At 39.0% G+C, this 26,112-nt stretch overlaps 1 protein-coding gene across 1 annotated transcript in view; it reads left to right on the forward strand.

The window, feature by feature from the left end:
- MYO16 (myosin XVI) overlaps window positions 1–25,763 on the forward strand; it is a 286,365-nt gene extending 260,602 nt beyond the window's left edge. The window contains exons 33-35 of the mRNA XM_058859396.1: window positions 5,036–5,194; window positions 8,350–8,441; window positions 25,047–25,763. Coding sequence (XP_058715379.1) covers window positions 5,036–5,194; window positions 8,350–8,441; window positions 25,047–25,280 — 485 coding nt within the window. The 3' untranslated portion in view covers window positions 25,281–25,763. The remainder of the gene's footprint in view (window positions 1–5,035; window positions 5,195–8,349; window positions 8,442–25,046) is intronic.
- Window positions 25,764–26,112: the final 349 nt, after the last annotated feature.

Genomic DNA, 26,112 nt, shown 5'->3' on the forward strand with positions numbered 1-26,112 from the left:
TGACAAAAAAAGTTCTAGCATGTAGACTTTCAGTATATTATTGGTTTCTTTTAAAAGTGAGATAGTAACTTAAAAATGGGGGAAAAAAAGCAAATACATTCATTTCCATAATTGCCATACTCTGAATTTATTTTTTTTCAAAAGAAGTGCAATTCTGTCCATCCTGTGCCTTATGACTTTATCTTGAGTTTTAAATGCAGTCTCTTCCAAGAGCACTAATAATGAGCAACTGTGGGTTTCATGAGCTGCCTCTTTTGCATATTGTTCCTCTTGCACTTTTCAAGTAATGCTGATGTAATTTGCTGTGGATTTGTTGGAATATGGAGCTTGTTTGTAAGGAAATAACTGTTACCCTTCGTCATCTTCTGATTAAAAGCACTGTACATGTGATTGCTCACAGCTAGTAACTGGTACTAGCACTATTTACAGCTGAGGGGCAAATGATTCCCTCAATCCAAACATCCTTTTAGTCCATACATCCTCATTACCTGCAAGATTAGTCAGAGTAGGACTTTACTGAGTCAGAGATATCTTTTTGGCAATGTCAGTTTACTGAAATAATAACACAATTACCGTTCACTTTTTCAGACTACATTTTTACTTAAAGCTTTTGTTCCTCTTATAATCATGAACTTCCACCATGCTCCTACAGCTGACACCTCTCTGTAGCTAGTCTCTTGCATGTAGGCATGGATGACTCTTCAAATAATATTTATTACCAGCTGAAAACTGTTGAAGATGATGTTACTTTAAAAAAAATAATATTGAAACCTGGTAAATAATCCATCCATCTAGTGAGAACAGCAGAGCACAAGTCTGAACAAAAAGCTAACAACACCATTATGTTGGTGAAGATACTCAAATGTAGGAACCATAAGGGTTTTTTTACTTTTTCCCAAAATATTTCTGATAGTTCAGAAAGTTGATAAGGGATCAAAGAGAACTGCATACTTGTATTTGCATGGTTTGATGGCAGCAGGAGCACCAACATTAATGTGGAGAAAAATCCAAACTTCTGTGTTACGTGACTAAGAAAACAGGAGAAAGTGCATTTCAGACCAATACTTGACAGATAAAATAGGAATCAGTAGGAATTTTAAATAGAAATATTATCATAAAATGTCAGGAGACACCTTTGTTATGCTCAAGGATATTTTGAATAGTATGGAGGCAGGACAGAGAGGGATGCCCTCTGGATGCACAAAAAATAAAGTCAGGGCCTTCTGGCATGTTTAATGAAAAAGCAAATGCAAGGTTCTGCACCTTGAAAAGTACTACCTCATACAATTCTATAGGGATCAGGCTACTCTGGGGAGCAGCCCTGGGAAAAGGGTGGTGGGAGCCTGGGAGCTGGACTGGAGCTGGAAGTGAGTCTTGGCAGCAGAGACAGCCAACAGCATCCAGGGCTGTGTCAGTCATTCCTCCACCCAGCACCTCATTATCTGGGTACTGTGGCCAGTTTATGCTTCCCAATGCAGAAAGATGCTGATAACCTGGAGCAAGCTTACTCCAGCAACCACAGAATCACAGAATTCACAGGGTTGGAACTGACCTTTGGAGATCACCCAGTCCAACCCCCTGCCAAAGCAGATTCACCTACAACAGGTTACCCAGGAAGGTGTCCAGGTGGGTTTTGAGTATCTCCAGAGTGGGAAATTCCACAAGCCCCCTGGGCAGCCTGTTCAGTGCTCTGCCAATCTCAATGTAAAGTTCTTCACACTGAGGTGAAACTTCTTGTGTTTTAGTTTATGGCCACTACTCTTTGTCCTGTCGCTGGGCAATGCCAGAAGGAGCCTGGCACCATCCTCTTGGCACCCACCTTTGAGATACTTATGTGTATTGATGAGATTCCCTCTCACTCTTCTCTCTTCTAGACTAAACAGGCCCAGCTCCTATAGCCTCTCCTCACAAGAGAGATGCTCCAAACACCTCAACATCTTTGTGACCCTCCACTGGACCCTCTCCAGTAGCTTGTCTGTCTTGTATTGAGGAGCCCAGAGCTGGATACAGTACATGTTCAGGGCTGGAGCATGGTCCTGTGAGCAGAGGCTGGGGCAGGGGGAGCTTGTCCAGTGTAGGGCAGAGCCAGTCTCAGGGGCACCCTCCTGATGTCTGGTTGAAGTTTGCTGATGTACGCAGTTAAATTTGTTCTATAGACTCACATGAATCTGCTCCAATAAGGAGCTGAAGATGCCTATATATAGGAAATTAGTTCAAGTACCTTTATATAATCCAGATTGTTTTGAAATAAAATATAAGGTTCTTTCCCACCCCCAAGATCAGTTAAATAAGGCACTACAAAATATATTTTCTCTATATAGTTTTCTGTTCAGCAACTAAAGGGGTACATTTCTTAAAATGATTGAATACAGCAAATAGAATAACAAATTTCTGTCTAGATAGCTGTCCCCAAATATATGCTGCATATATTCCACTACTTATTTCTGCCAATTTAGTATGATATTCTAGCTTAATAGTAGCTATCCACAATTCTTTGTAGTATTTCATTCTACAGATACAAAGGAGAAAAGGTTTTTGTTGGTTTTTTTTTTTTTCCAAGAGCCCGTTATGAATGCCCTGAAAAGATATAAATGTACCTATGAAACAAAAGGCTTCTTCAAAAGGCAATGGAAGAAAAAGTCTTTCTACTTGCTCATTCTCAAATGAACTACACGTCAGGCAAATCAATAAATCTTTCGAATATCATGAAAAATAAGGATCCCAGCCACTTCCCCATGAAGCTTTATGTAAAAAGTGGCACAATAATTATGTAGGTGGATTATGATCTATAGGCAAGTGCACTGACTATTAACATCTAAAAGTGACATTTCCTTTTCAGACAAATTTAAAATGAGCTGCAAAGATGCATTTTGCAGTCAACTTGCTTGTACAAAAGCTAAATCAGGCATGCTCTTATAATTGTACCATATGCATTTTCCATCTCAGACTTTCCATCTCAGCCTCTCCTGAATCAGTTATTGTGGGTAGAACTGGCCTAATTTTTTTCAATACAAAGCACATTTGCCTTAAGATCCATTTTATGAAACAATGTCACTTAAATAATCCTGTCAGATCTGGCAAAATACAATGATCAGGGAATGAGGGCAAGGGAGGAAGGGACAAAAATGAAAAAAACATGGAAATGTTTTATCTGACAGTTTGAAAATGAATTTTTTTCACTTTTCAAGACAGATTTGTTTTAAGATAAGAAAATATTAAGAGCAATTCAGTGTTAAATAACTAATAGCTAAACAAAAATAGGAAAGACCTTTTCAAGAAAATTAAATATTTTGAGGTAACCAAAATGGATTTATAGTTTTCATTTAATTAATTAAGTTTTTAATGTTGGTGCTTCCCAAATCAGATGGACTATTTTCTTTAGTTCAGGCGTAAAAATGAAAGAATGACAGAGGAGTCAACATTAGGCTAGAAAATCTTCAGGTTAAGTATCTATTACCTGGTGAAAAAAATGTTTTTCCTTACCCTTGAAAAATTTCCATGTGTTTGGTATTTACAAGAATATATAATATCTTCAGGAAAGCTGAGGATGTTATTGGAAGTATAGATGAATGCTGTAATGCTGGTTTTAGTAGCTAGTCTTTTGACCTCCATTGGTTCTTGCTGTCATTATGACAACCAAAATCAAGGTATAGCTCTTTCAGAGCTGTCATAGGAGGAAAATTTTCATTTTAGAATGTTACAGGAGGACCTCTGCACCAGGATCAGCCATAATACACCAGCCCTGCAGCTCAGGCTGATGTGGAGGAAGTGGGAAGAGTTAGGAAGACTGAAAAGGAGAAACCACCAAATTCAGCTTTGTCTTCTATTAATCAAGCTTAACCATGACAAGGAAAGGATATGCTTTATATGTTCAACATGTACAAAAAACCCCCAAAAATGCAAAACAAAAACAAGCAAACAAACAAACAAACCCCACCAACCAACAAAGAAAGCCTTCACAGAAAAAAGAGATATATCCTTAAAAAAATGCATAACCTTGCCAGCGCAGCATTTCATCAGCCTTGTCACACTGGAGTGGAGTGGGGACACAGGGATACAGGTATTGCAGTGGGGTCCCTCCTACTGTCCCCATCCCTCCTGTCTCCCAGCTCTGAACGTGTCCCTGGCCCCTGAACTCCAGTGGGGAGCAGCACTCGGGCACAGCCGATGCCTTGAGCCCTGTTTCTTGTGGAGCACTGGGATGACACAGCCAGGCAGGCTCAGAGGAAGCTGCAGGCGCTTTGCTGTGAGCTGTTCTGCTTTTCCTGGGTGTGCCATCAGTCAGAGGGGGAAGAAGACAAGGGCTTTGTTTTGCCCTTCTCTTTGAACAAATGCGTGTGGATTATAAAAAGCTTTGGAACTCCTACAGGATCAGGTCTCCTCTTGATGTCTTGAAGAAATTTAACTAAAAGGCTCTGACATGAAAACCTGGCACTTCATAGAAAATGACAACTGATGGCTGGAGATCCCTGAGGCTGATAAACAGTGGCCACAGGGAGGATCTGCTGGGAGGAATATTGCTACTATGGTTTAATCTCAAAAGCCAGTTTGTTTCTTGTGGTAGGTGGTAAAAGAAAAGGATAAGATTCTACTGTATCTGTTGCTAGTATGCTTTAGTGCAGTGATGAAAGGCATTGTAATGATGACACTGCTATGTAAGCTCATGTGAAATAGAATCTAAAACAGAGACAATACAAACACTTGGTGAACTATATCCACTCATATTTGTGTGAAATAAACAATACAAATGAAGTTTTGTAATGTCTTTCAGTCCCCTGAACTTTTAAAAAGCTTCAAGTGGAGCAGTAACCAAAAAAAAAAACAAAAAACCAAAAAAATATAAAGCCTTCAAAAAATCACTGATTTAAACCTTTCAATCTTTCACATTTATCACCAAACTTGTGAATTTAGGGATTAATTTGATTAATCTAGTAAAGCAACTTGGTCTCTCTGTGTTAGTTTAGTTTTCATTTACTTACATGTGAAAGTCACTAATTAAAAGGAAGCTGACAATCATTTTTTCTGTTTCTGTCAGGTGCTGAAACTAATCTGAATTTGAGGAGCAGGGAAGATCCAAATACATCAGATCCGGGATCAGAAACACAGGATAAAAATGCAAATAACCATGGAACTCAGTCATCTAATCCATTGTCCAGCTCTGTGACTGCTGAAAATGGAAATTCAGTATCAAATGGTAAGTAGTTTTTAATCCCAAAACTCTTTTAACACAAAATTGCTGAAGTGTTTCCTTGAATGAGCTTTGTAAGATATAGTCAGGCTGGAATCTTCTGAGTTGTGAAATAGCTGTTTCTAGAACTGGCTTAACTTTCTATGTGTGAACTGATAAGCCCATCTCCAATAGAAGTTGAATGTGAGGAAAATAAAACAGCCTCTGTTGAGGAATTTGTAATTACTTCAGCTCCAAGTCTATAAGCAGCCTAAGGTATGGAGGGGAGGACTGAGATTTGAGATTCTGATCCTGTAATCAATAGAAATGGGACAGAAAATAGAAAATCAGGATCTCCCTTAGCAGTAGGTACCTTATTAGCGAATGAAATACTGTTTATCATTGCAACAAAAATGTTACAAGATCAGTGACAGAATATCCTTCAAGGTTCTAAAAGAATTAATCCTAAGGAAATAGCATTTCTCTGAGTTCAGATTTTTAATAGAAGTTGCTTTTTCATTTTGTACAATAAATATAACTGCTCTTCTTCTTTACTTTGTTTTTGATAGGAGTAGCACCTTTCTACAGCTCTGTGCTATCAGTGACTTCACCACAAGTTTTCCATGCTTAGAGATTTCATAGGCTGAAAGAAAGAGCTTTTTGCCAAATACACAAAGTAATCAGAAAGCCTGAAATAACCTTTTACATTGCAATGCTAAAAGTGGTCATCCTACATCACCCAAAACAGTGACACATATAATTGCAGCAATAATGTAAAGCAAACTTAATTTTGCCAAAAACAAACAACAAAAAAACCAAATTCAACCTACCTTTGGTAACTTGAGAATAGTTGCAGGAAAGCCCAATCCAGATGGTGTAGTTTGTTCTCCAGACTGAACCCCTGATTAGGTTCTTGTAATTCTGCCCCTGGCCCAGCTAAACTGATGCTTCCAACCTTGGACTGAATTAAACAAGGTCTTACTCAATGCACAACTGTGGTATCCTAATATTTACTTAGGTGTACGTAAAGGAAAGCTCTTAGTGCATAATCAACTACTCCATTTGTCTTTCCAAACTCTACCAAACCTCTGTTTGCCATCTCTGTGACAAGGTGCTGTTGCTGTACATGGAAACTTTACTTATTTGATAAGCTCAATTATCAAAGTGCTTTTTACAGAAATAAACAGAAAATCATTGATAATCTGATTCTTAGCTCAAGGCTGTCCTGGGCAGTCAATCCTAAAGTGTATTAACATAGTACAAAATCAATATATTTTTCAGAACTTGTTGCTTGGCCTAAGAAAGTATTTTTATTCATTTCTGGTGGTCTAGAAATTTGAAAAGTAATTTACATTCTACCTTTTATTTAAATTAAATAAATAGCATCTGCTTTTAGAATGTACTTCACATTAAAATTTGGATAATTTTTTATTACTTTATTTGAGATGTATCCAAATTGAATCTATGTAAATAAATTATTAGTTCAGGAATTTATTTGAAAAAAGGGGTTTGTTTTACATTCACAAAAACTGGGATTTTTTACAGGGAATGTTTTTTCAAAAGTTTCATTTGACCAAAAACATGTGATCTTCCAAAAGGAGAATTTGTAGTTGGAGTACAGAGAATTTAATGTAGATAAGAAAGCAATAGTGGTAACTGACATATAATTTACGAGGTTACTAGAGACCTTGGATGTCACACCTTTCCCCTGTACATGCCTAATATATCATTTCCCAACTTCAAAAAGTGATAATCCCACCTCAAAACAACACATAGTTCCAACTACTGAGAGAACAGGGTCAGATTCTCTTTGCAGCAAGCAGCAAAGTACTGAAATGCTGGAATCTCTCAGATTTGATCTGGTTCCTGAGCTTCTGACAAGGGATTTTCCCTCTTCACTGTCTGTGTGCTCACAAGAAGTCCAGATGGTGTAGAAAATGATCCATATTTATGAATGCTTTACATGAGCTTTATTCAGAAGAACAAAGAAAATTTAAAAACTGTTGTCCCTAGTTAAAAAGTTGTCAGAAAGCACAGGTATAAAGGGGGAAACTAAAAGGAGGATAGAGGGTTTTTAAGTGATCCTAAGCTTTGTTGTAATTCTCATTTTCCTACTCTGATTTTGATTGGTAATAAATAAATTCAGTTTATTTCCCCATGCTGAGTCTGTTTTTCCATGACAGTAACTATTGAGTGAACTCTCCTGTCCTTACCTCGACCCACAAGCCTTTTGTAATGTTTTGTCCCCTCGGTCCAGCTGAGGAGGGGGGATGATGGAGCTGCTTGGGTGTGCACCTGGCATCCATCCAGGGTAACCCACTGCAAGCACAACGCTATGCTATGCTGCAGGAGAAACCATCTGCAGCTCTGCTAGACCCAATACACAGAGCTACCATGGTGTCTGTGATTCTGGTGCATGAGGTGCTTAATAATGCCCATCGTGGACTCCCTGTGCTTCTGCTTCTGCCTTTGCTTCCTCATCCCATCCTTCAGATCTGCTATGGTGCTGTGTGGATGGTATTCCCACTGCTGCAGCAGTGATGGGGAAGCACAAGCAATGAGCCTCACCATAGGATACCTTTGCAGAGGTGTTTATTTCTCTTGACTGCTGAAGGAGATTACCCGGCTGTTTTACACTGGGTGACTGGTTTTTACACAGCTAAATTTTGGTCAGCTAAATCCCACATCAAGAGTGCATGATAATTATATGACTTACAAAAAACATGTTTTATACTGAGAGGACGAAGTTTTGAATCCCGGACCTAATATTGACTTCCGGTGTGACACAGAGATATTGAGAGCAGAATGCTGCAGGTGTAATTTCTGTTCCCTTTGCATTGCTTCTGCCATGAAAACAAGCCAGGAGAAGAGGAGCCAGGGATTTCTGCACTGCAGGAGGAATCCCTGGCCATTGTAGAGGTAAAGTGTTATTTGCAGGCTTTTTAGTTACAATAGCTCCTTCTTTTCAAGCAGCATGCAGACGTATGATGCTATCCCTACATGGTAAAAAAGAATTGTTCTGTTTCAGTAAGAGCGGAAATAGTAAATATTCAGGAAATGTGTGATTTGGGTTTCTTTGTTTGTTTTTTTAGTAAAACATATCAAGGTCTTTTGAATATTATATTGAAATTAACCAGTGCATAAATCTCAGATTACAAATTCTTCTTCATCTTCTTCTTTAGGATTACCAGAGGAAAATGAATATTCCAGACTGTCAGCCAGCACTACAGCAGGCTCATCTATTCAAAGGCACAGGGAGAGCCACACTAGTCAGGTAAATATTTCATTGATGGCCTGCTAGAACCACTAAAAGAGAAAAAAAATCACAGTAGGCACATGTTGAAAACTGTCTCTTGATTCAAATTTGGGTATTGACATTGAAAAATGCAGACTTCTTTAACAGGTTTGTATTGAGCTAAAGACAATAATGAATTTACTACCAACTTTTGTTTGCTGGAAGAATAATCATCATGAAAGGTTCTTATAGTAAGTTCAAAGTTTATGAAACATGCTGTTGCTGGTTGTGATGATGCTATTTCCAGGCAGGAAATATGTCTTTTAACCCTGAGAGGACCAAGATGTTTTCTATCTCAAGATACTGATTCATTCATACCAGAAATACTTGCATGAACCTCATAGAATTAAATGCATAATTGTATCATTTATATATTATAATATTTTTATATAAAAGCAATGAAGACTTTTTCAATTATCATCACAATTTTGGTACAAATACCCAAAATCAAAATATCTATCAGTTAAAACAGCAGTAGGTACTAAGACAGTGTTAAACTTGCATTGGTTCTCGTAACATTTCCAATGAGTTTAGGTAATTTAAAATTGCAACATAGAACTAATTTTGATGTGCATTAAATGAACAAAAAGGGATAAACTTTTTATAAGACATTTTCTTAATTCTTTCTTTGACATTTTGTATCTAATGTGAACTACTTTACTTTCTAAATAGCCACTTCTGGAATGAGTGCCTTCAAAAATTTTATTATTATGTTACTTCACTTAAATAGCATTAGTGTATTCTCCTGTTGTTATTTTGTCTTCAGTATGCTTTTCTAGAAGGGTAGTCCCAAGTAATTTTATTTATTTGAGATGATTGTGAGAAGTTTACAGTAAAGCTAAATATTGTTCAAAGAAGAAACAAGTTGGAGCTAAGAGACTTTTAAAAAAGAAACCTCTCATTAACCAATTTTACAATTTCCAAACTATTTTACCAGAAGGTAAGAGAAGTGCTTTATCACATTAGAAGATACTGGTTGTCTGTGAGGGACAGCTGACATTTCACAGCAACAAAACACAGGTGCTAGCCAAGTTACATGAATGTTTGGCCTTTGACTCCAGCAGGAGCAAGATTCAACCTTTGACACCACACTCAGTGTTAACAGAACTTTGAAAAACAATAGATCGAAAAACAATAGGTTTCAATGTAGGATAAGTATGTGAGCAAACTAGTACAAAAGCCTTTAGTTTTTGTTTTTCTGCCTTACTGTCAGAGGCATGTAACTACAGTGCCTTTTCTGATCTGAAAAATTGTGCCAAGACAGCACTCAGCACTAATCCCTTGAGCAAGGCCAGGCAGAGCTGCCCTGGCACTTACAGGAGCACATCCATCTTGCACATCACACCTCACCTCATCATACCTCTCAGACTCTCAAAAATGGACTTTGACCCTATTGTGAAAAAAATACTTGCAGTTCTACTGTCTCTGGAGGAGTATCCTGTAGGAGGATGTTTTCAGTTGTCTCTGTTACAATTTTGTTATATCAACCAAGTACTCATTACGTATGAGAGTGGCCAAAGACCTTTCTAGCAAATGAAAAGTCCAAGTCCCTGATGCTGCTCCAGTTACAAACCTCAAACAGCGAGGTGCTTTTGTCCTGAAGCACCTCACACCTCTGTTGCTAATAGGGTTACCTGAGTCGAGACAGTCATGTTTAAATTACTATATCAGTACAGTACAAAGAGTTAAATGAACTGGATATAGGGGTACCACTGTCCTCTTCTTCATTTCTTTGCAAATGGAAGCAACATTTAAATGTTTTATTTTAGAAGAAAGTTGTTAACCATTTGCAAACACGTGTTTTTATTTTTCCACAAGTCCTTGCCAAAACCTGAACACAATTTCATCTCAGTCTTTTGAAATGTTACTTTTCAGCAAATTTTCAGATGTTTTGCCAAAGTATTTCACAAATTTTTAAAATAAATTCTATGCAATGTACTTGGAATTGCATGCAGGGACAATCCTTAAATGCAAGCTCAGTAAGAACTGTGACAAGTTGAGAGAAGAAACCTGTAGTTCTGTGGTTTTTGATACAATTTCTTGAATGAATAAACCAAAATGGTGTTGCCAGAATAAAAAGGGGAAAAATGTTGTTCCCATAAAAAGAAAAAACAATAAAAAAACGAACTTAGAAAAAATCTATCCTCACAGGGCTGAGAATTCTTGCTGTGAAAAGCATTCCTCAGCATTGCCAAAGCATGGCATATATTTGAAAATGATTGGGTTTAATTACTGTTGACATTTCTTAGCGTGCTGCTAGTGACTTTAACAGCATACAAGCTGATTGCAAAAATCTTTGCCAGGCTTCGCTGTAGTAACTGAATCACTTAAAATAATTCTTGCACATCTGTATGAAGTAGGACATATTTTTTCACAGGTCTGTGAAGATACTAATTGACTAATTGCTCTAAAGAGAAAAATGTAGGTCCTTGTGTATCTTGGCAGACACTGTCACTTCAGCTAAAGGAAACTGGTTCATTAGCTTTCAGGGGCTTCCAGCATTGATGGTTTTTTTTAAATATCTCTCTGCTAGTTCCTTACTAAAGTGACAGTAAGGGTTAGTTCATTTTTGTCACTGGATCTCAAGGCTTGTATACATTCCATGAAGTTTAGACACTGTGGCTAGGGTACCATTGTGTTGTCCCATCAGGTGTTAGTTACTTTCATCACAGCCTGACACCTCCTGCACACTGCAAAACTACACACTCCAGAGATAATTCTTCAGGTCAGTGTCTGTCAACATGCAGCATATGGATCAATCCTGCAGCAAACTATTTTGAAAGTAGTTACCAAGTATAAAATATCATCCAGATGATCATCTTAAAATGAAGTCTGCTGGAAAAAAAAACAACAAAATGTTCACAGTTGGCCATAAATGCTAATTTTCTAGGGCAGTGGTTATAAAGGGAAATTTTTACAAATTTTACTGAATGAAAAAGGACAAAAATTGTAAAATTCAAATTCTAACAAAATATTTCTCATTGTAAAGTTATGCATTAAAATTCTGCTTTATTCTGTTAAAAAAAAGTGGAAGAGTATTAAAGTTTAATTTTTGTCTCCTTGGAAACAAAAGAACATGCTTCAAAAGAGATAAGAGTCTTGCAGGTCAAAAGAACAGCAAACAATGAGGTTTTTAAACTACTACCTTTTTCTTCAGATTGTTTTGTGGCTTTACAGCTATAGATTTCCAAGTGTTTTTATCAATAGGTTGTAAAATATCACATAAAAACATAAAGAACCTAACTTCTGATATAGCACTGTAACTTCATCTTCATTCTGTATGAAGATGAAAACTGAACCATGAATTTGGGGGTGAAACCAGTTATTGAAAAGTTTCATGTTGCTTTAGCTTGTTCAGACAGTAGATCTTCCAGAAACTTTGCTATCAGAGGCACACATTTTCCCTACCCCAAGCCAGCACACTAGCTTCCCTCTGTTTTGTGCTTTCCTTGTAAACCAAAACATTCTAGTCAAGGAAATATTCAAAATTATAAGCCAAAAGTCTACAGTAGAATGGAAGAAGCAGTATCCTCATCTACCCTTACAAGAAAACTTTACTCTTAGAAGCTATGGATCTAACTCAGCTTGTACAGAAAGTGTTTTGGTAGCCTCTTGTTCCCCAAACAGCAGAAAACTAGGAATCTTTCTTTTCGAAGCTTGATTTTAAATTACAGATTTAAAATTATTTAAATACTTATTGTTTCAAATTGCTTCAGTGGTTTGTCTAAACAGTTTGGTAGTTCCAAATGTGCCTGGATTTGTAGTCTCAAATTCTTATGCCATAATTTCCTTCCAAAAACCTCACCAAAAAGTAAGACATGTTTCTTATGGTCATTTTTGCCATAAACTTGCTTAAGTAGGAAATTTCTGTATGGCCAAGAGTCATTTCTATTCAGTCACACTCTAGGAAGTGATCCCAAAGCATACTGGCTATTCCACAAATGTTGAAATTGCTTAGCAGGGTCTAAAATCCAAAACCTCCTCTAAAATAAAAAAGCTGTAGACAATATTGCTCCTGTGCTCTTTTTTGTTTACACAAAGCATTTCTCAGTTCCTTAACCAGTTCAATGGCTCTCTCCAGACTGTTTTTAGTGATTCGTCTGTTCTCAACAGCTTCTATGAGTGTCTAGGTTTAAAAGAACATAAAGACCATTGAAATATATGAATTCTTTGGAATGTCAGCAAGATGAAATAGAGTCAATAAAAGCAAGCCTCTATATTTGTACCTCACACAAAAGTTAAGTGGCCTTGTCTTTTTTTCACAGATCCAGGGTTTTTTTTTCAATGATATTTAAAAGTTGTTGTTACCATTCACTATGAAGTGGGAAGTGGTGTGAGAAAGATATAGTAGAATCAAGCAAAGCAGGCCAGCTAAAAGATTCCTTTTTTTCTTATGTGGGCAGCAAGAAGCAACGTTGTCTGTCTGTAACAGGATGAGATGGACAACCTGAAGATAATGAACAGATGGGAAGCGAGGGACAAATTAAAGACTAGAGTGATAATAAGCATGTGGGGGGGTGGGAGCGGGGACTAAACCAGGCACAAATAATGGATGATTCTAAGAAGACTGGAAAAAGAATAAAATAACTGAGAGAGAAGGTAAATAATGAAGTGGAATAAGGGATTTGGAAAGACAAAAGAGCCAGAGAGAAGGAATCAACCCAAAGAACTGATGAAAAAAAAAAGATAAAAGGAAGATAAGAACAGGAGGGAAAGAACCAAGAACAGAGCAGAGGTTGATGCAGTAAAAAGAGAGGAACTAAGGAAGAAAAAATTAGAAAGTCTATATGGTGTTCCAGATATGATATTCATCTTCATGCACATATCAATGTGATCTTTCATGTATGATAAAAGAAAAATAATTTTAATGATTGCCTACATTTATAGGGTTGCATTCTGTGCACGTTAGGTCTTATTCATAGTCTCCTGATGATTCAATTGTCCCAGAAGAAAGGTGTAAAATTTTCTATTGATAGATGCAAAGTCTCTGTCCAGTTTAGCTTTGAATGGCTGAGTATTTCCTTATTTGTAATCAGATGATGTCACATGCATTCAATCCTATGGAAAGTTCCCAGAACAAGACACAAATAAACAAGCAGCTTGACATCCTGGTAGGTTAAGTAATTACAGACATATGAAATACCCTGGTGTAGGATTTTGGTTACCCACTTCTGAAATATGTTTTATCTCTCATGTGTTCAAAGAGGTGAGATAAAAAATCATGGTTATTTTTTCACATATATTTATATTAGAAAATCTGAAGTCTTATCACTTCTATTTTGTTAAACCCCATGGTGCAGAGTGGCAGATTGCAGTAATACAGGAGCCAACATCTGAGAATGTTAAATTGGAAATGTCTTTTCATATTAGTGAAGCATGTATTTATTGTTTCATTACAGCTTAAGCCATAGCTCTTATTTCATGAAATCTCACTGCTTTCAGCAGTCTCTTCCCTCAGAAAGAGCTGCATATTCATTATGGTTTCAAGGGTCTTCTTTGTTCCTACTTGACTTAATATTTGTTGCCAATCACTTCTTTTGTTGACTGTTCAAATGTTTAAAAGAAATTAATAGTCAAAAATGTGTTGCAATGTGTTGCTATCCCCCACCTTTTGTCACAGTTCTAAACACTGGGCTCTAGTATTCATTATTATTGTCTGTCATGTTTGCCTATTAGCTGAAGGTAATCTTTGATCATCTTTGAAGCAAAAAGTGGCAATCAAACAGGTCTGGTGTAATAAAAAAAACACTAACACCTTCGTAAACATGTAACATCCAAGAGAAGACATAGAATATACTTATCATTGATCTGAATCAGTATATCCCCCTGCATTGTGTTTCATTTATTGTTTTGACAGTAGCAGAAAGAATATTCTTTGTAATGTCACACACAGCGACAAAAATTCGGGTCCTATAACACATTGTGCCTTTATTTTTAGAAGACTTACAGTCAAAAGCATGTGCCTTATAGACTAAATGGTAATGGAGGTAATGCATAGTGTTAATTCATCAGTAAGTACGTTATCTTTTGTTTGTGTTGAAGGGCTCTTGGAGAGCTGATGGCCCTCTGCTGAGCAGGTATATCCCAGATCTGACCGCTGTCACCTCCACAGGTGAAAGCACAGATCCACTTTGAATCAGTGGATGTCACAGCCAGTTCCCTACACATTCCAAGGCCCCTTTTCTGTTACCAGCGCTTCATCCTCACTGCATTTGCCCCTGGTGAATGAGATTGTAGAACAGAAGAGAGCAAAACCTCCTGAGTATCCCTAAGCTCTGGTGTTTGGCTAAAGGATATAATTATTGGGCTGCCACAATGGCCAAAGGCTCACCTTAAAAGGCTGCTTCAAATTTGAGCTACAGGGGAGTGTGGTCCACCACCCCACTGACAGCACCTGTGGAGAGGGACTGCACTTCCACTGTGCCAGGTATGACAGGGAATAAATGAGTTCCTCTGGCCTTCATTCTCTTGCTGTCACACACTGCCACATGCAGATAGCAGAGATTTAGATTGCACACAGACTCTAAATTAAATGATGTTTTCCTCTAACATTGTTTGACCATAAGTGTAGTGTTTTCATACAACAAAGGATGATACCCAACTACAGCAAGTACAAGTTGATTGTTTTTGTAATTGCTTTGAAAGCATTGTGGCAAACATAGTCTCTACCTAGTCAAATAAATTAATGCCGTAAAAAGGCAGGGATCAATTAAGTAGCAACATGACTTAGTTTGTCATATATGTTTTGTTAGATTAGGTGCAAAGAGGTATTAGCATTGTTAGCTGTTTCAAAAACCTCTATGATAAATGATTTGTTTTCAGAACTCATCTTGAGAAAGACACAGTTGCTGTCTGAACATATTCTTTTTCTCAAGCATCAGAGACAAACTAGGAGGATGTCTTGAAGGTTTTAGAGAGCATTTTATAATCAGTTTATCTGGAGATAAATATTACCTATGGAAAAAAAAAAATCAATATTTGTTGATGGTTAATGTTTTAGTCACTCTGGGAAGGTGTCATCTTTCAGTTGACAACAGAAATCTATAATTGAAAAACATTCAGCCAAAAAACAAAAATTAAAAATTGAAATCCACAAGACCCAAATAAAGATAGTACTCCCCTGTTTTGAATTTATAGACTTGTCCAACTCTATTCCCAGCTCAGGTAATCAGTGTGCCTGATGTGTACTTTCATATATTATTGAGCAATGCCTATCTTGTGCTAATATTTTCTACAAGATTTCAAATTATAGTTATACTAAGGATTTGTGTGCTGATTTTATTTTGCAAAGATATATTATCTTTTTTTGATTGCTGAGATACTTCCAGTCTGTATGGAAGATGACTAACATAATTCCTTGAAAATATTGTGCTATAACTATTGATACATTTTTGATAATATTGGTATAACTGCTTCACTGAAAGATACAAAATTATGGAAGACAGGTTCTGCTTCTGTGACTAAAATCAATTACTTGGAAGAATAATAATAAAAAAAATCACCCCAAACAAAACCACCTCCGTCCCCCTCAAATACAAAAAAACAAAACAAATTATGAAGAACAAATAAAAAATCAGAGCCAAAACCAGAAACAAAAAAACACACAAAAAACAAAAAGCAAACTGTCCTGGGTGACATATAATAATATAAATAGAGTTTAAAAAAAACCAAATTCCCCCCATCCCAGAAAAAAAAAGAAGCCACCCTATGGGAAACCGTAACAATGTGACAGAAAATCAACTTCCACCCAAATAGAATTGCAGTGAGATGAAGAATGAAATACCCTGCCTGAGGCACTGTATAGGTGTGTGTAGCCCAAGAATCTCTTTGTAATAAAATCAAAAAGCCTCTGCTACCCAGGGCAAAGTCAGAGATACGAGATGTCCCTTTTGCAAGCGTGATCTCTCCGTTTTCAGTGGTCTGTGAGGAAAGGCTTCTGCAGGCAGAGTTCATTTAGTAGATAATTATCCTTAGTACACTTTTCTTTCATTAATTATTTTGGAAAAGCCTATCAGAAAGTGAAACTAAGGCACACAGTAGAATTAATTTTTTAGGATGACTTTTGAGAGCTTTCCAAGTGCCATGTGATAGCAGAGGGCTGGACTGGGCAAAGGTACCTGTGTATGCATGATCTCTGACACGAGACTATCCTGCTTCCAGCATCATTCCACAACTGATGTTTGGAAGAAATGGAATCTGTCCCTTGAAACAAGTATCCAAGACACAGCAGTAAATTGCTTGTCAGAAGAGCAAACATTTCTGCCTGAATCATTTGGCGATGCATTTTTGTTAATAAATGGTGTCCCTTTTAAATTTTATTTTAAACACAAAGTTACTTTTAAGATTATCCCAAATTTTTATAGCTCAGCCAAGTTATCCCTTCCTTTGGTCACCTGTATAGAAATGCTTCTTCTAAAAGAACTTTCTTCTTTTGATTTAATTAGAAATTTTAAGTGAGAGAGAAAAAAATATTTTCCTGTTTAGAAAAAAGCAAATGAATTGTGTTTTCACTTATGGATCTCATTAATGTTTTGCTGGCATACCTCCTCCAGAAAAATTCTAGATTTGCATCAGACCATCTGTCTTCTTTGCCATTTTTACCTTTGCAATAAACCCATTTGACATCCCTTCAGAGCTTTAGTTTTGGACATTGTTGTTCCAACACAAAAAATTATCAGCAGTTTAAAAGAACAATTAACTAAAATCACTTTATTTTTGTATATCACATATCAAGTTATTACATTCAGTAGGTTATAAGCAGGAATCTTACTATAACTTAAAGAAGCATCTAAAAACAGAACTGTAATAAAACATGAAGTGCTACATTTTTTGAAAAGAAAATTATTTGTATGTTTTAAATAATATGCAATTATCATATATAACTAAATACTTCCTTTCTGATGAATATTAATAAAAACAATGCACTCACAAATGAAAAAATTACTAAATTAGTATACACATCTTTTTTAACAGATAAACCCTACATTTGGTCAGTGGGGGAGCAAACAGGTGAAATACTGAAAAGAATCTCCCTCTACCAATAACAAATCTGTTTGTCAAACAGGTTAATGAGCACTTTAGTCATAGGCTGATGATTAAGACTGTTGCATTTGACATACGAGCAGAGAATATAAGTTCTTTGCCTCTGAATTTTACAAAACATCCTCTGTAAAGTTATAGTGTTTGATCTTTTAATGCAGAATTAATTTCTTGAGAATCTAGAGCCAAATCTGTAAATAACTGAGTCTGAAATGTGTTAATCATTTTATCTGGCATACTTTTTGTCAAAAAATATTTACAATATGAAACCTTTTCCTTTCTGTAATTATAAACTTGCTGAATTTTTAACTTACATATAAAATAGACTAATTAAAATAATTTATTGACTTACCGTATAGCAACTCATCTTGATTCTAAAACAAAGTTGAAATCCAGTATGTCTGCTTTAGTCTGTAAAGTGAAATCTAGGTAGAATTTACAAGCTTAAATCTAGAAGGCAGTTCAGAACCTCATTCTCCAATGACTATGCAATACTCAAATGTGTATAGGCAAAATTGTGCTCTAAGACTTTCATGACTGCCAGCACATAACCAAAGTGCTCTGTCTCCAGTGTTTTTTTGTGGATTAAAACTACAAGGAACTCTCTGAAGGATTTACTTTAGCACACTAATCTTTGTCCTCCACACAAAGCACAGGAGTCCTTCTGCTCTGCACTCAGAGTCCACTCCTTGTGGTTGCAGTGTCCTCTCAGTATGTGGGAACTTGGTCTCTTCCTTCAGTTTCTTCTTCCTTCAGTTCTTCAGTTCCTGAAGGAACTGTGGTGGGTTGACCCTGGCTGGACACCAAGTGCCCACCAAGCTGCTCTATCACTCCCCACTGCAACAGGACAGGGGGAAATATAAGATGGAAAAAAATTCATGGGTCAAGATATAGGCAGCTGACTAAAGCAAAAGTGAAGGTTGTGCATGCACAATCAGTAAAGGAAAAAGGAAAGAAAACAAAAATACTTTATTCTCTACTTCTGATCAACAAGCAATGTCTGGCCACTTTGTGGGAAGCAGTGCTTCAGCATATGTGGAGGTTGTTCCAGAAGGCAAACTGTAAATAATGAATGCACCCCTTCGCCCTCCTTTTTCCTATAGGTGTGCAGATCTCATATGGTATGGAATATCCCTTTGGTCATTTTGGGAAGGCTGGCCAAGTTGTGTCCCCTCCCAAAACATTGCCCACCCCCCCAGACTACTGGTCAGGTGAGAATGTTGGAGATGAGGCTGTGCCAGTACTGCTCAGCAGCAGCCAAAACACCAAAGTGTTATCAGCGCCTTTCTAGCTTCCAATGCAAAGAGGAATATTATTTTTAATCTCAGCTAGGATCAGCAGAGAGAAGCTGAATCCATATCTTCTAATTACTTGTGGATGCTAGCTTTGGAGCAAGCTGTAGGCCCATGGCCTGACAGGCCTGCCTGAGAAGCTAGCCTGGGAAATTCATGGGAGGATTCAAAACAATCCTCAAAGACACAAAACAGCCTGCAGGTGCTGTTTTCTGATTCCCGTGTTTTCCTTACAGGAGAAGGTCAGGGGGTGGTAAACCCCACTGACCAATGATGGTAATGTAGTATTTTACTAACCAATAAGAGTTTCCTTTCTGTACTCTTCACGAACCAGTCTATATAACATGACTGTAACAATAAACTAGAGATTCTCTCCTGTTCTGACTCCTTTGAGAGTCCGTGTCGTTCTTCCCGCCGTTCCCAATTAGAACGACATCTGGTGACCCCGCGTGATGACGGACCGACCCTCCGAGGTCTGATAACCCGACGTGATGTGCAGCCGACCCCCGAGGTCAGAAAGCAACGAACGTGAAGACATCTGCTAATCCCCTGAGGGTAAGCAGCGAGCGGGAAAAACACCGGCCCTTCCCCCTAGAGGGGAAAGTGGAATTCTCCCGGGCTTTCCAAGAGGAAGCTGGTTTTTAACCAACGGGATAGTGAGCCTGCCAGAGAGCGGGCTTGGAACGGCTATCTTGGTGAAGCAGAGCTTGAAATCCCGGGTCCAAGCCGATAGCGTTTGCATAATTGCATTCGCGGAGCCGCCAAGATAAAAAATTTTTTCATAATGGAGAACTGTGATTTAGCTGATAAGCAACTTGTCAGCTTTGCATGGCAAGACGCCTTGCTGAGCATGGGACTCTGTATTCCTAAAGAAGATACACGCGCTTTGTTCCACTGGGTGAAAGCGCAGGAGTTTGCTGTGACTGTGAATTATGTGTTTAACCTTGAGATTTGGTGGTCAGTGGGAGACCACCTGTGGACTAAGCTAGCTGCAGGAGATACCAGTGCGTGCAGCTTAGCAGCAACTTGGGGAGTGATTTTTAAGGCACTGGAACAGTGCCAACCTAAAAACAGTGAAACCGAACTGTGTAGCAGTCCTTCAGCTCTGCCCGGACCTTTAAAGAACTTTAGCAGCGGGCAAGAGCAGTCTGTGAACCGGAGATCTTCCTCTCCAGAAAAATTTAAGCGCCCGCTGTCCGCAGAGCTCGGCGTGCAAGTTTTACCAGCAGAAAACCAACAGAAGAGCGAAAATCGCTCGGCTCTGCCTTTACCGCACCCACAAGCGCCGCCATCGCCAGCGCAGCGAGAGCCGCCTCTGCCTGCGCCCTCCGCGGAGCCTCCGCCGGCCCCTCCAGGACCAGCACTGCGATCACTGCTGCCAGCAGCCGCCGTGGAGCCTTCGCCGGTGCCCCGAGTGCCTGCCAGTGCAGCCGCGAAAAACCCTCTCTTCAGCTTCCCCCGCGCACAAGGAGCGGGGGGGCGCCGCCGCCGCCGCCGCGGAGCCAGGGCAGACGCCCGAGCACACGGAGGAGCCGCAGCCACCGATAAAGTCCCCACAGCAGCAGCAGCAGCGGCGAGAAAAAAACGAGAGAAAAGGTGGAAAAGAAGGAGGAAAAAGCTAACTCAGGACGCCGCCCGCCGCCACCGGCCGCGGGCCGAGCGGCCAGCCGGGCCCCCTAGCTCCGGTCGACTGCAAAAACCCCCTAAAAGCCGAGCCCAAGCCCGGATCTGGAGCCGGAGCCGGGGCAGCAGCGAGCATTCCCCCCCCCGCACCCAGCCAAAGTGCCGGCCGAAAAGCGGCGGGGGAAGAGGGGGGGGGAGAGCCCAGACACCCCTTTCGTTCGCGCGCGCGCGCCCTCTAAGCTCCTTTCTTCTGTGCCGCCGGAAGCGGCGCGAGACCGCAGAGTCCGCGCGGACGCCCGCCGCTGCCCCGCGCGGAGCGAGCCGCGCGGAGCGAGCCGCGAGGGCGGCGCGGAGCCGCGGGACCTACACAACACCCCCGCTGCCCCGCGCTCCAGCGGGGAAGCGGCGGGGAGGACGGGGAGCGAACTCCGCTCCCCCCCGCGCCCGTCAGCGTGGCCCGCGCGCGTGGACCGTGCTACGGGCGCCGGGCCGGTTTCTGCCAGCCTTGTGCTGCCGGGTTCTGCGAACCCGAGCCGCCCCGCGAGACGGTGCCGAGGCTCGAGCAGTGCCCCGGCCAGCACGCGTTCCACCCCGCCTTGCAGGGGGTGAGCCGCACCGGGGTCCTGCGATCCCTGCGAGACCCAAATTTGCTCACCCTGACCACTTTAGTGTTCTTTTAAACTACTATATTGACAAGTTAGACTGTCAGTTTGAACAGACTAACAATGTTTTATATTAGTTCACTGAATTAGAAATATTTGACTCAACCATCAAATCCTTACAAGGAAAACAATCTTTAAACATCAAAATCATAAACCAAAATTCCAAATTAGTATCCATTCCAATATCTAGTAAAAGAAACCACTTGTGCCGTGTTTGTTCTCCCTCCTGCAAGGGCCCAGCAGGATGTTACAAACACTGTACATTTTTTATTTTTTTTCCTAAACCGAAAAGGTGAGTTGTGGATGCTAGCTTTGGAGCAAGCTGTAGGCCCATGGCCTGACAGGCCTGCCTGAGAAGCTAGCCTGGGAAATTCATGGGAGGATTCAAAACAATCCTCAAAGACACAAAACAGCCTGCAGGTGCTGTTTTCTGATTCCCGTGTTTTCCTTACAGGAGAAGGTCAGGGGGTGGTAAACCCCACTGACCAATGATGGTAATGTAGTATTTTACTAACCAATAAGAGTTTCCTTTCTGTACTCTTCACGAACCAGTCTATATAACATGACTGTAACAATAAACTAGAGATTCTCTCCTGTTCTGACTCCTTTGAGAGTCCGTGTCGTTCTTCCCGCCGTTCCCAATTAGAACGACAATTACTCAATATGCTCTAACTTTTAGAGAATGATGAAAGTTATTCCATACATGTTATGATGGAACTGAGTCATTGGTGCTCTGTCACCAACCAAAATCCCAGATACAGCCTGAGAGTGGACTATGAAGTAGAAAAAAATTAATCCTGAAATCCTCCCTGGGCTGCTCATTACAAATTTATTTTGTCTATCTTACCATATTTTGCAGTGGAAAATACGGATCTGGTTTAAATCCTTCAATCCATTACAGTTTCCAGTTAATATCTGTGGTAACTCCACAAGTTCTTCTTTTCTGTGTGACTTTGACACTTCAGCTTTTCTTGTTTGCTCATAAAGAGCTCTGGATACTAAACATAGGGGTGGTGTTTTCAGCCAATGGCAGAGCTTTAAATGTCAAGGATTCAAATAATGTATGTTTTGTGAGTCTAGCCCAAATGCTGTGTTTACCATGTCTGATTTACCATTGACTTTGAGTATGAAAATCCTGGTCTACAGTTGTTGCTGATACAGTTGGTGGAAGTTGTTTAGTGTCCATTAAAAAGATCAGTAGTCTTAAAGTAATTAATTCCTAAATCATTTACCCTTCATGATATACCTGCTCAGGATATAGAATAATAATGAAGAAGCATAGCTCACTGTTTAATGTTGTGCTTCATGTAAAATTATTCAGCCAACCTTTTCTATAATGAATATGTATAATAGATCTTTAGCTTGTCATAGGTGTAATCATAAAGGGAAAAGAGAAAAGATATCATGTTATTCAAATAGATCTAATTAAATTAATTGGTTCATTTAGAGCTCTGCCACTTATGCATTTTCTCCCATTTCATTTTGACTACAGTTTCATCTCATGTCCTTCATACAGGCTGTTTTCCACTTTATTTACCAGATCAGTTTCACAGTAAATAAATGTTTGAGATATTTTTCCACCCCTGTTTTGGAGAATATGATAAAATGTGTACACTTATTCGTGAACTGGACCAACTTTGGTCCACTACACACAGGAAAACACGCTCTAACTGATGACCCAATATTAATTTACAGCTTGCATAAGCAAGGCCAGTATAATAAGACTTCTTCCATGCCTATAAGCTATAAACAGGATGCATTGGTCAATTCCATGCCCAGGCAAAATGTACTCCGTTTTCATCTGTACCTATGTGCCTTTATGTTCCTTGGAATGGCACTAGCACTGTCTCTTTTCAGATACTCTGTCCATCTCTCAATCTGAAAATTCTTCCAGAATGCATTAGTCGTGCTATGACGTGAACTTTTGTCACCAGGGCACATCCAATTACACAGTTTCAAAATATCTATTTCTTTATAACTATATTTATCCTTCAGTGTTGAGGCCTGTCTTCGATTAATTATCTCTGAAACTCTTTCATGTGAAATTCCTGTGATGACAGTCTAACAAAGCTTGGTTCTTGTGTGTTCCAGCACCTCTCTGAGAAGCATGCCTAGTGCAGAATCATCAAATGTCTGAAATTTAGTTACAAGTAAGGTATACAAATTGGGAAGACTGTATTCCAATCTATGTAGTTTCCAAAATGGACTATGCTCGTAATTTAAACCCACAAGAAACTACACGAACTGGCCAGAAGTGGATAAGACACGGTAACTCACAAACTATCCAGCTGTTCTATAGGAAAAATCCACCTGACCTGTCTTTCTTGATAAGTTGTTTCCAAGTGCAAAGTTTTGTCTTCTAATCTTCTATAAACCACTGAAAAAAAGAAAATGTGGTATGTTTTATCACTGATATCCCTTTAGTAACATATGTGAAACATTTCATTTCATCTGAGTTGCTGAGATGCCCTGTGTAAATATAAAAGCAAATAGGTTTTTAATTTTATAATTATCTGAAATTGAGATACACTTCAATGAAGTCTTTCAAACATTTTTTCTTTTTTTAAAAAAGTAATTCAGAACTTTAAACTGTACTTTATTGTATGTGTCATTAAGACACATTATAGGTTAATGCATTTCTCTTTGAAGTTTCAGCCAACCAGAAATTAAGCAAATTCCCTGTACATATTCAGGCACATCGATGTAAGAATTCATTCCTTCTCTGACAGCATGTGCATGTGAAAGGTCTGAATTGCACAGGATACATTTGAATCAGCAGTGTAAAGCCTGGCAAGCCTCTGAACCCAACCACTTGCTATTCCTTGAAGGAAGAGCAGGAGCCACAGGAATAGCCCACAGGTAGTTCTGCCCCAGGAACCTCCCTGTCTATCGGTGACAAAAATGCCCTTCGTGTCACTCAGCTTTTCCTTGCAGCTCAAACTAATTACGTGTGTGCACATCATTTCCTTTTTCACAGCTAACGTGCAGCCATCCCTTGTTCTGACAAGCAGAAATGCAACCTTAATGTGAGGCCACTGTGTGAGATGAAATGTGGGATTTTAGTCATGCCATAGGTGCCTCTTACAGTGGGGGTCTTAAGAAAAATGGTAACAGGAAAAGGGTTGTGGGCTATTAGATGTTATGATGGGCTTGTTTCATATTTTCTAGTTAAGCCTCTCCTGCTACAGAATGCTCCCAAGCCAATAGATCTCAGTACTTGCTCTAAGGGCTGCTGTGCTGCATAGGTGTCAAGTAAGTCTTAAAGGATGGTGAGATGGAATTCATGGACATGTGCTGCCATGAGGGCTTCAAACTGACTTGAGCAAAATAAATTATCACTGCAGTAGAAGAGCTAAATGGAAAGTAACAGTTTCTTCAAGGGGGATTATGAATATAGTACAGAACTGTGGCTACTTCAGAATGAATTGATAAATAGATTCAAGCCAACTGAAACTACAGTTAAAGTTGTTAATGTGTACTCTGGAGGAAGACAAGGACTGGCCCCTGGTGTTGAGGATAACACCTGTCTCTTACGAGTAGCTTTACTGATTCTAGTATGCAACAAAGATTATGGTTTCTTGGTTATGGCTATTTGGGTATTTACATTTAGAGAAAAAAACCTGGCTACTCCTGCAGCAGCTGTAGGCAGTGTGCACAAATCACACACTGCTTTGTGTATTTTAAGGAATTGTTTTCGTGCACCCTTTGATGACACGGGGTAGTTTTTTTTTTGTTTCATTTTGGCAGTTGCTTCCTACAACTACAGAAAATGTGACTTTAGACTCTGTGACTTTCAGACATGAGATTGCAATAAGGCAGTTCTAAATCACTAATGTTCTTTATTTTCAGTGTAAAGAGTTTAAAATTTTTTTGGAGGACAAGTTTGCTTCAAATTATTAACAGGCTTATTTGATCTGTTTTCTTTATCCACCTTTATTATTATTGTCATTATTATTTTCTTCTCACAGGTTATTCATCAGCTTAGACTTTCTGAGAATGAGAGTGTGGCTCTACAAGAGCTTCTAGATTGGAGGAGAAAGCTGTGTGAAGAGAGAGAAGACTGGCAGCAAATATTGCACAATACTGAGCAAAGAATCACAGCCCCACCTCCACCCCCCTGTAAGAAGCCGACACTGCTGAAGAAGGTAGAAGATACCTCCTGCAACAGACTTTCTTCAGGCATATGGGATACCACCATATGATTCAGATGTGTGTTTGCAGACTGTTAGGATTGGAACCATCTAATGACTTCAATCTGCACAATCAGCGAGTTTTCTTCCCTTCACAAAACGTGCAGGGATTTTTTACAAGCACTAATTCAATAGCACAGGATGGAGGAGCTGTTTAGATCTGTCACGTGTGTGTGTGTGTACATGTGTGTGTTTGTTCTTTTCATATATATACATGTATACATATATGTGTGCACCAGCAAGTATATATATATGTATGCATGGGTATATATATGTATGGAGACAAACTGCACTATAAATACTTTGTTTAAAACTCACTTAAAACAGTCACTTAGAGTTCTCCCATGGACAATGAAGAAACTATGTTAAGCAAGTGAAGATAGGGAGAAGTGACTGACAGACATTTTGGAGAGATCAGGAAAGTCTGTGTGCACACTGTACAGCTGTTTTATACAGTACAAAAATATGTTCCTTGTTCCCTAATGAATGGGTTTATTATATTACATGTATACATATATATATATTTCTTTGTAGATGTCTGTGTTCCATGGAGATTATTTACTTGTTTATTTCTGGTGTTTTATAACTTCATGCAATTGGTGCTGTCGTTCTTTCTTCAAAATACAGGTAATAAATTCAGTACTTGCATTTTTTCTTTCATAGATTATCTTTAACAACATACCAAACAGTTTCAACACTGTGTTATTTTTTTCAGAACTGGCAATATCTTTTCTAAAATCCAATCCTGAAATTCTTGCAAGGCTCCTGTGTGCAGGAGTGATTTGGTGCTGTTCACGGTCATGAATTAGACACCATTACTTCTTTTTGATGGACCTGCATTTCT

This window comes from Poecile atricapillus, chromosome 1 (genome assembly GCF_030490865.1).
Source record: "Poecile atricapillus isolate bPoeAtr1 chromosome 1, bPoeAtr1.hap1, whole genome shotgun sequence".
In the NCBI taxonomy this organism is placed as follows: Eukaryota; Metazoa; Chordata; class Aves; order Passeriformes; family Paridae; genus Poecile; species Poecile atricapillus.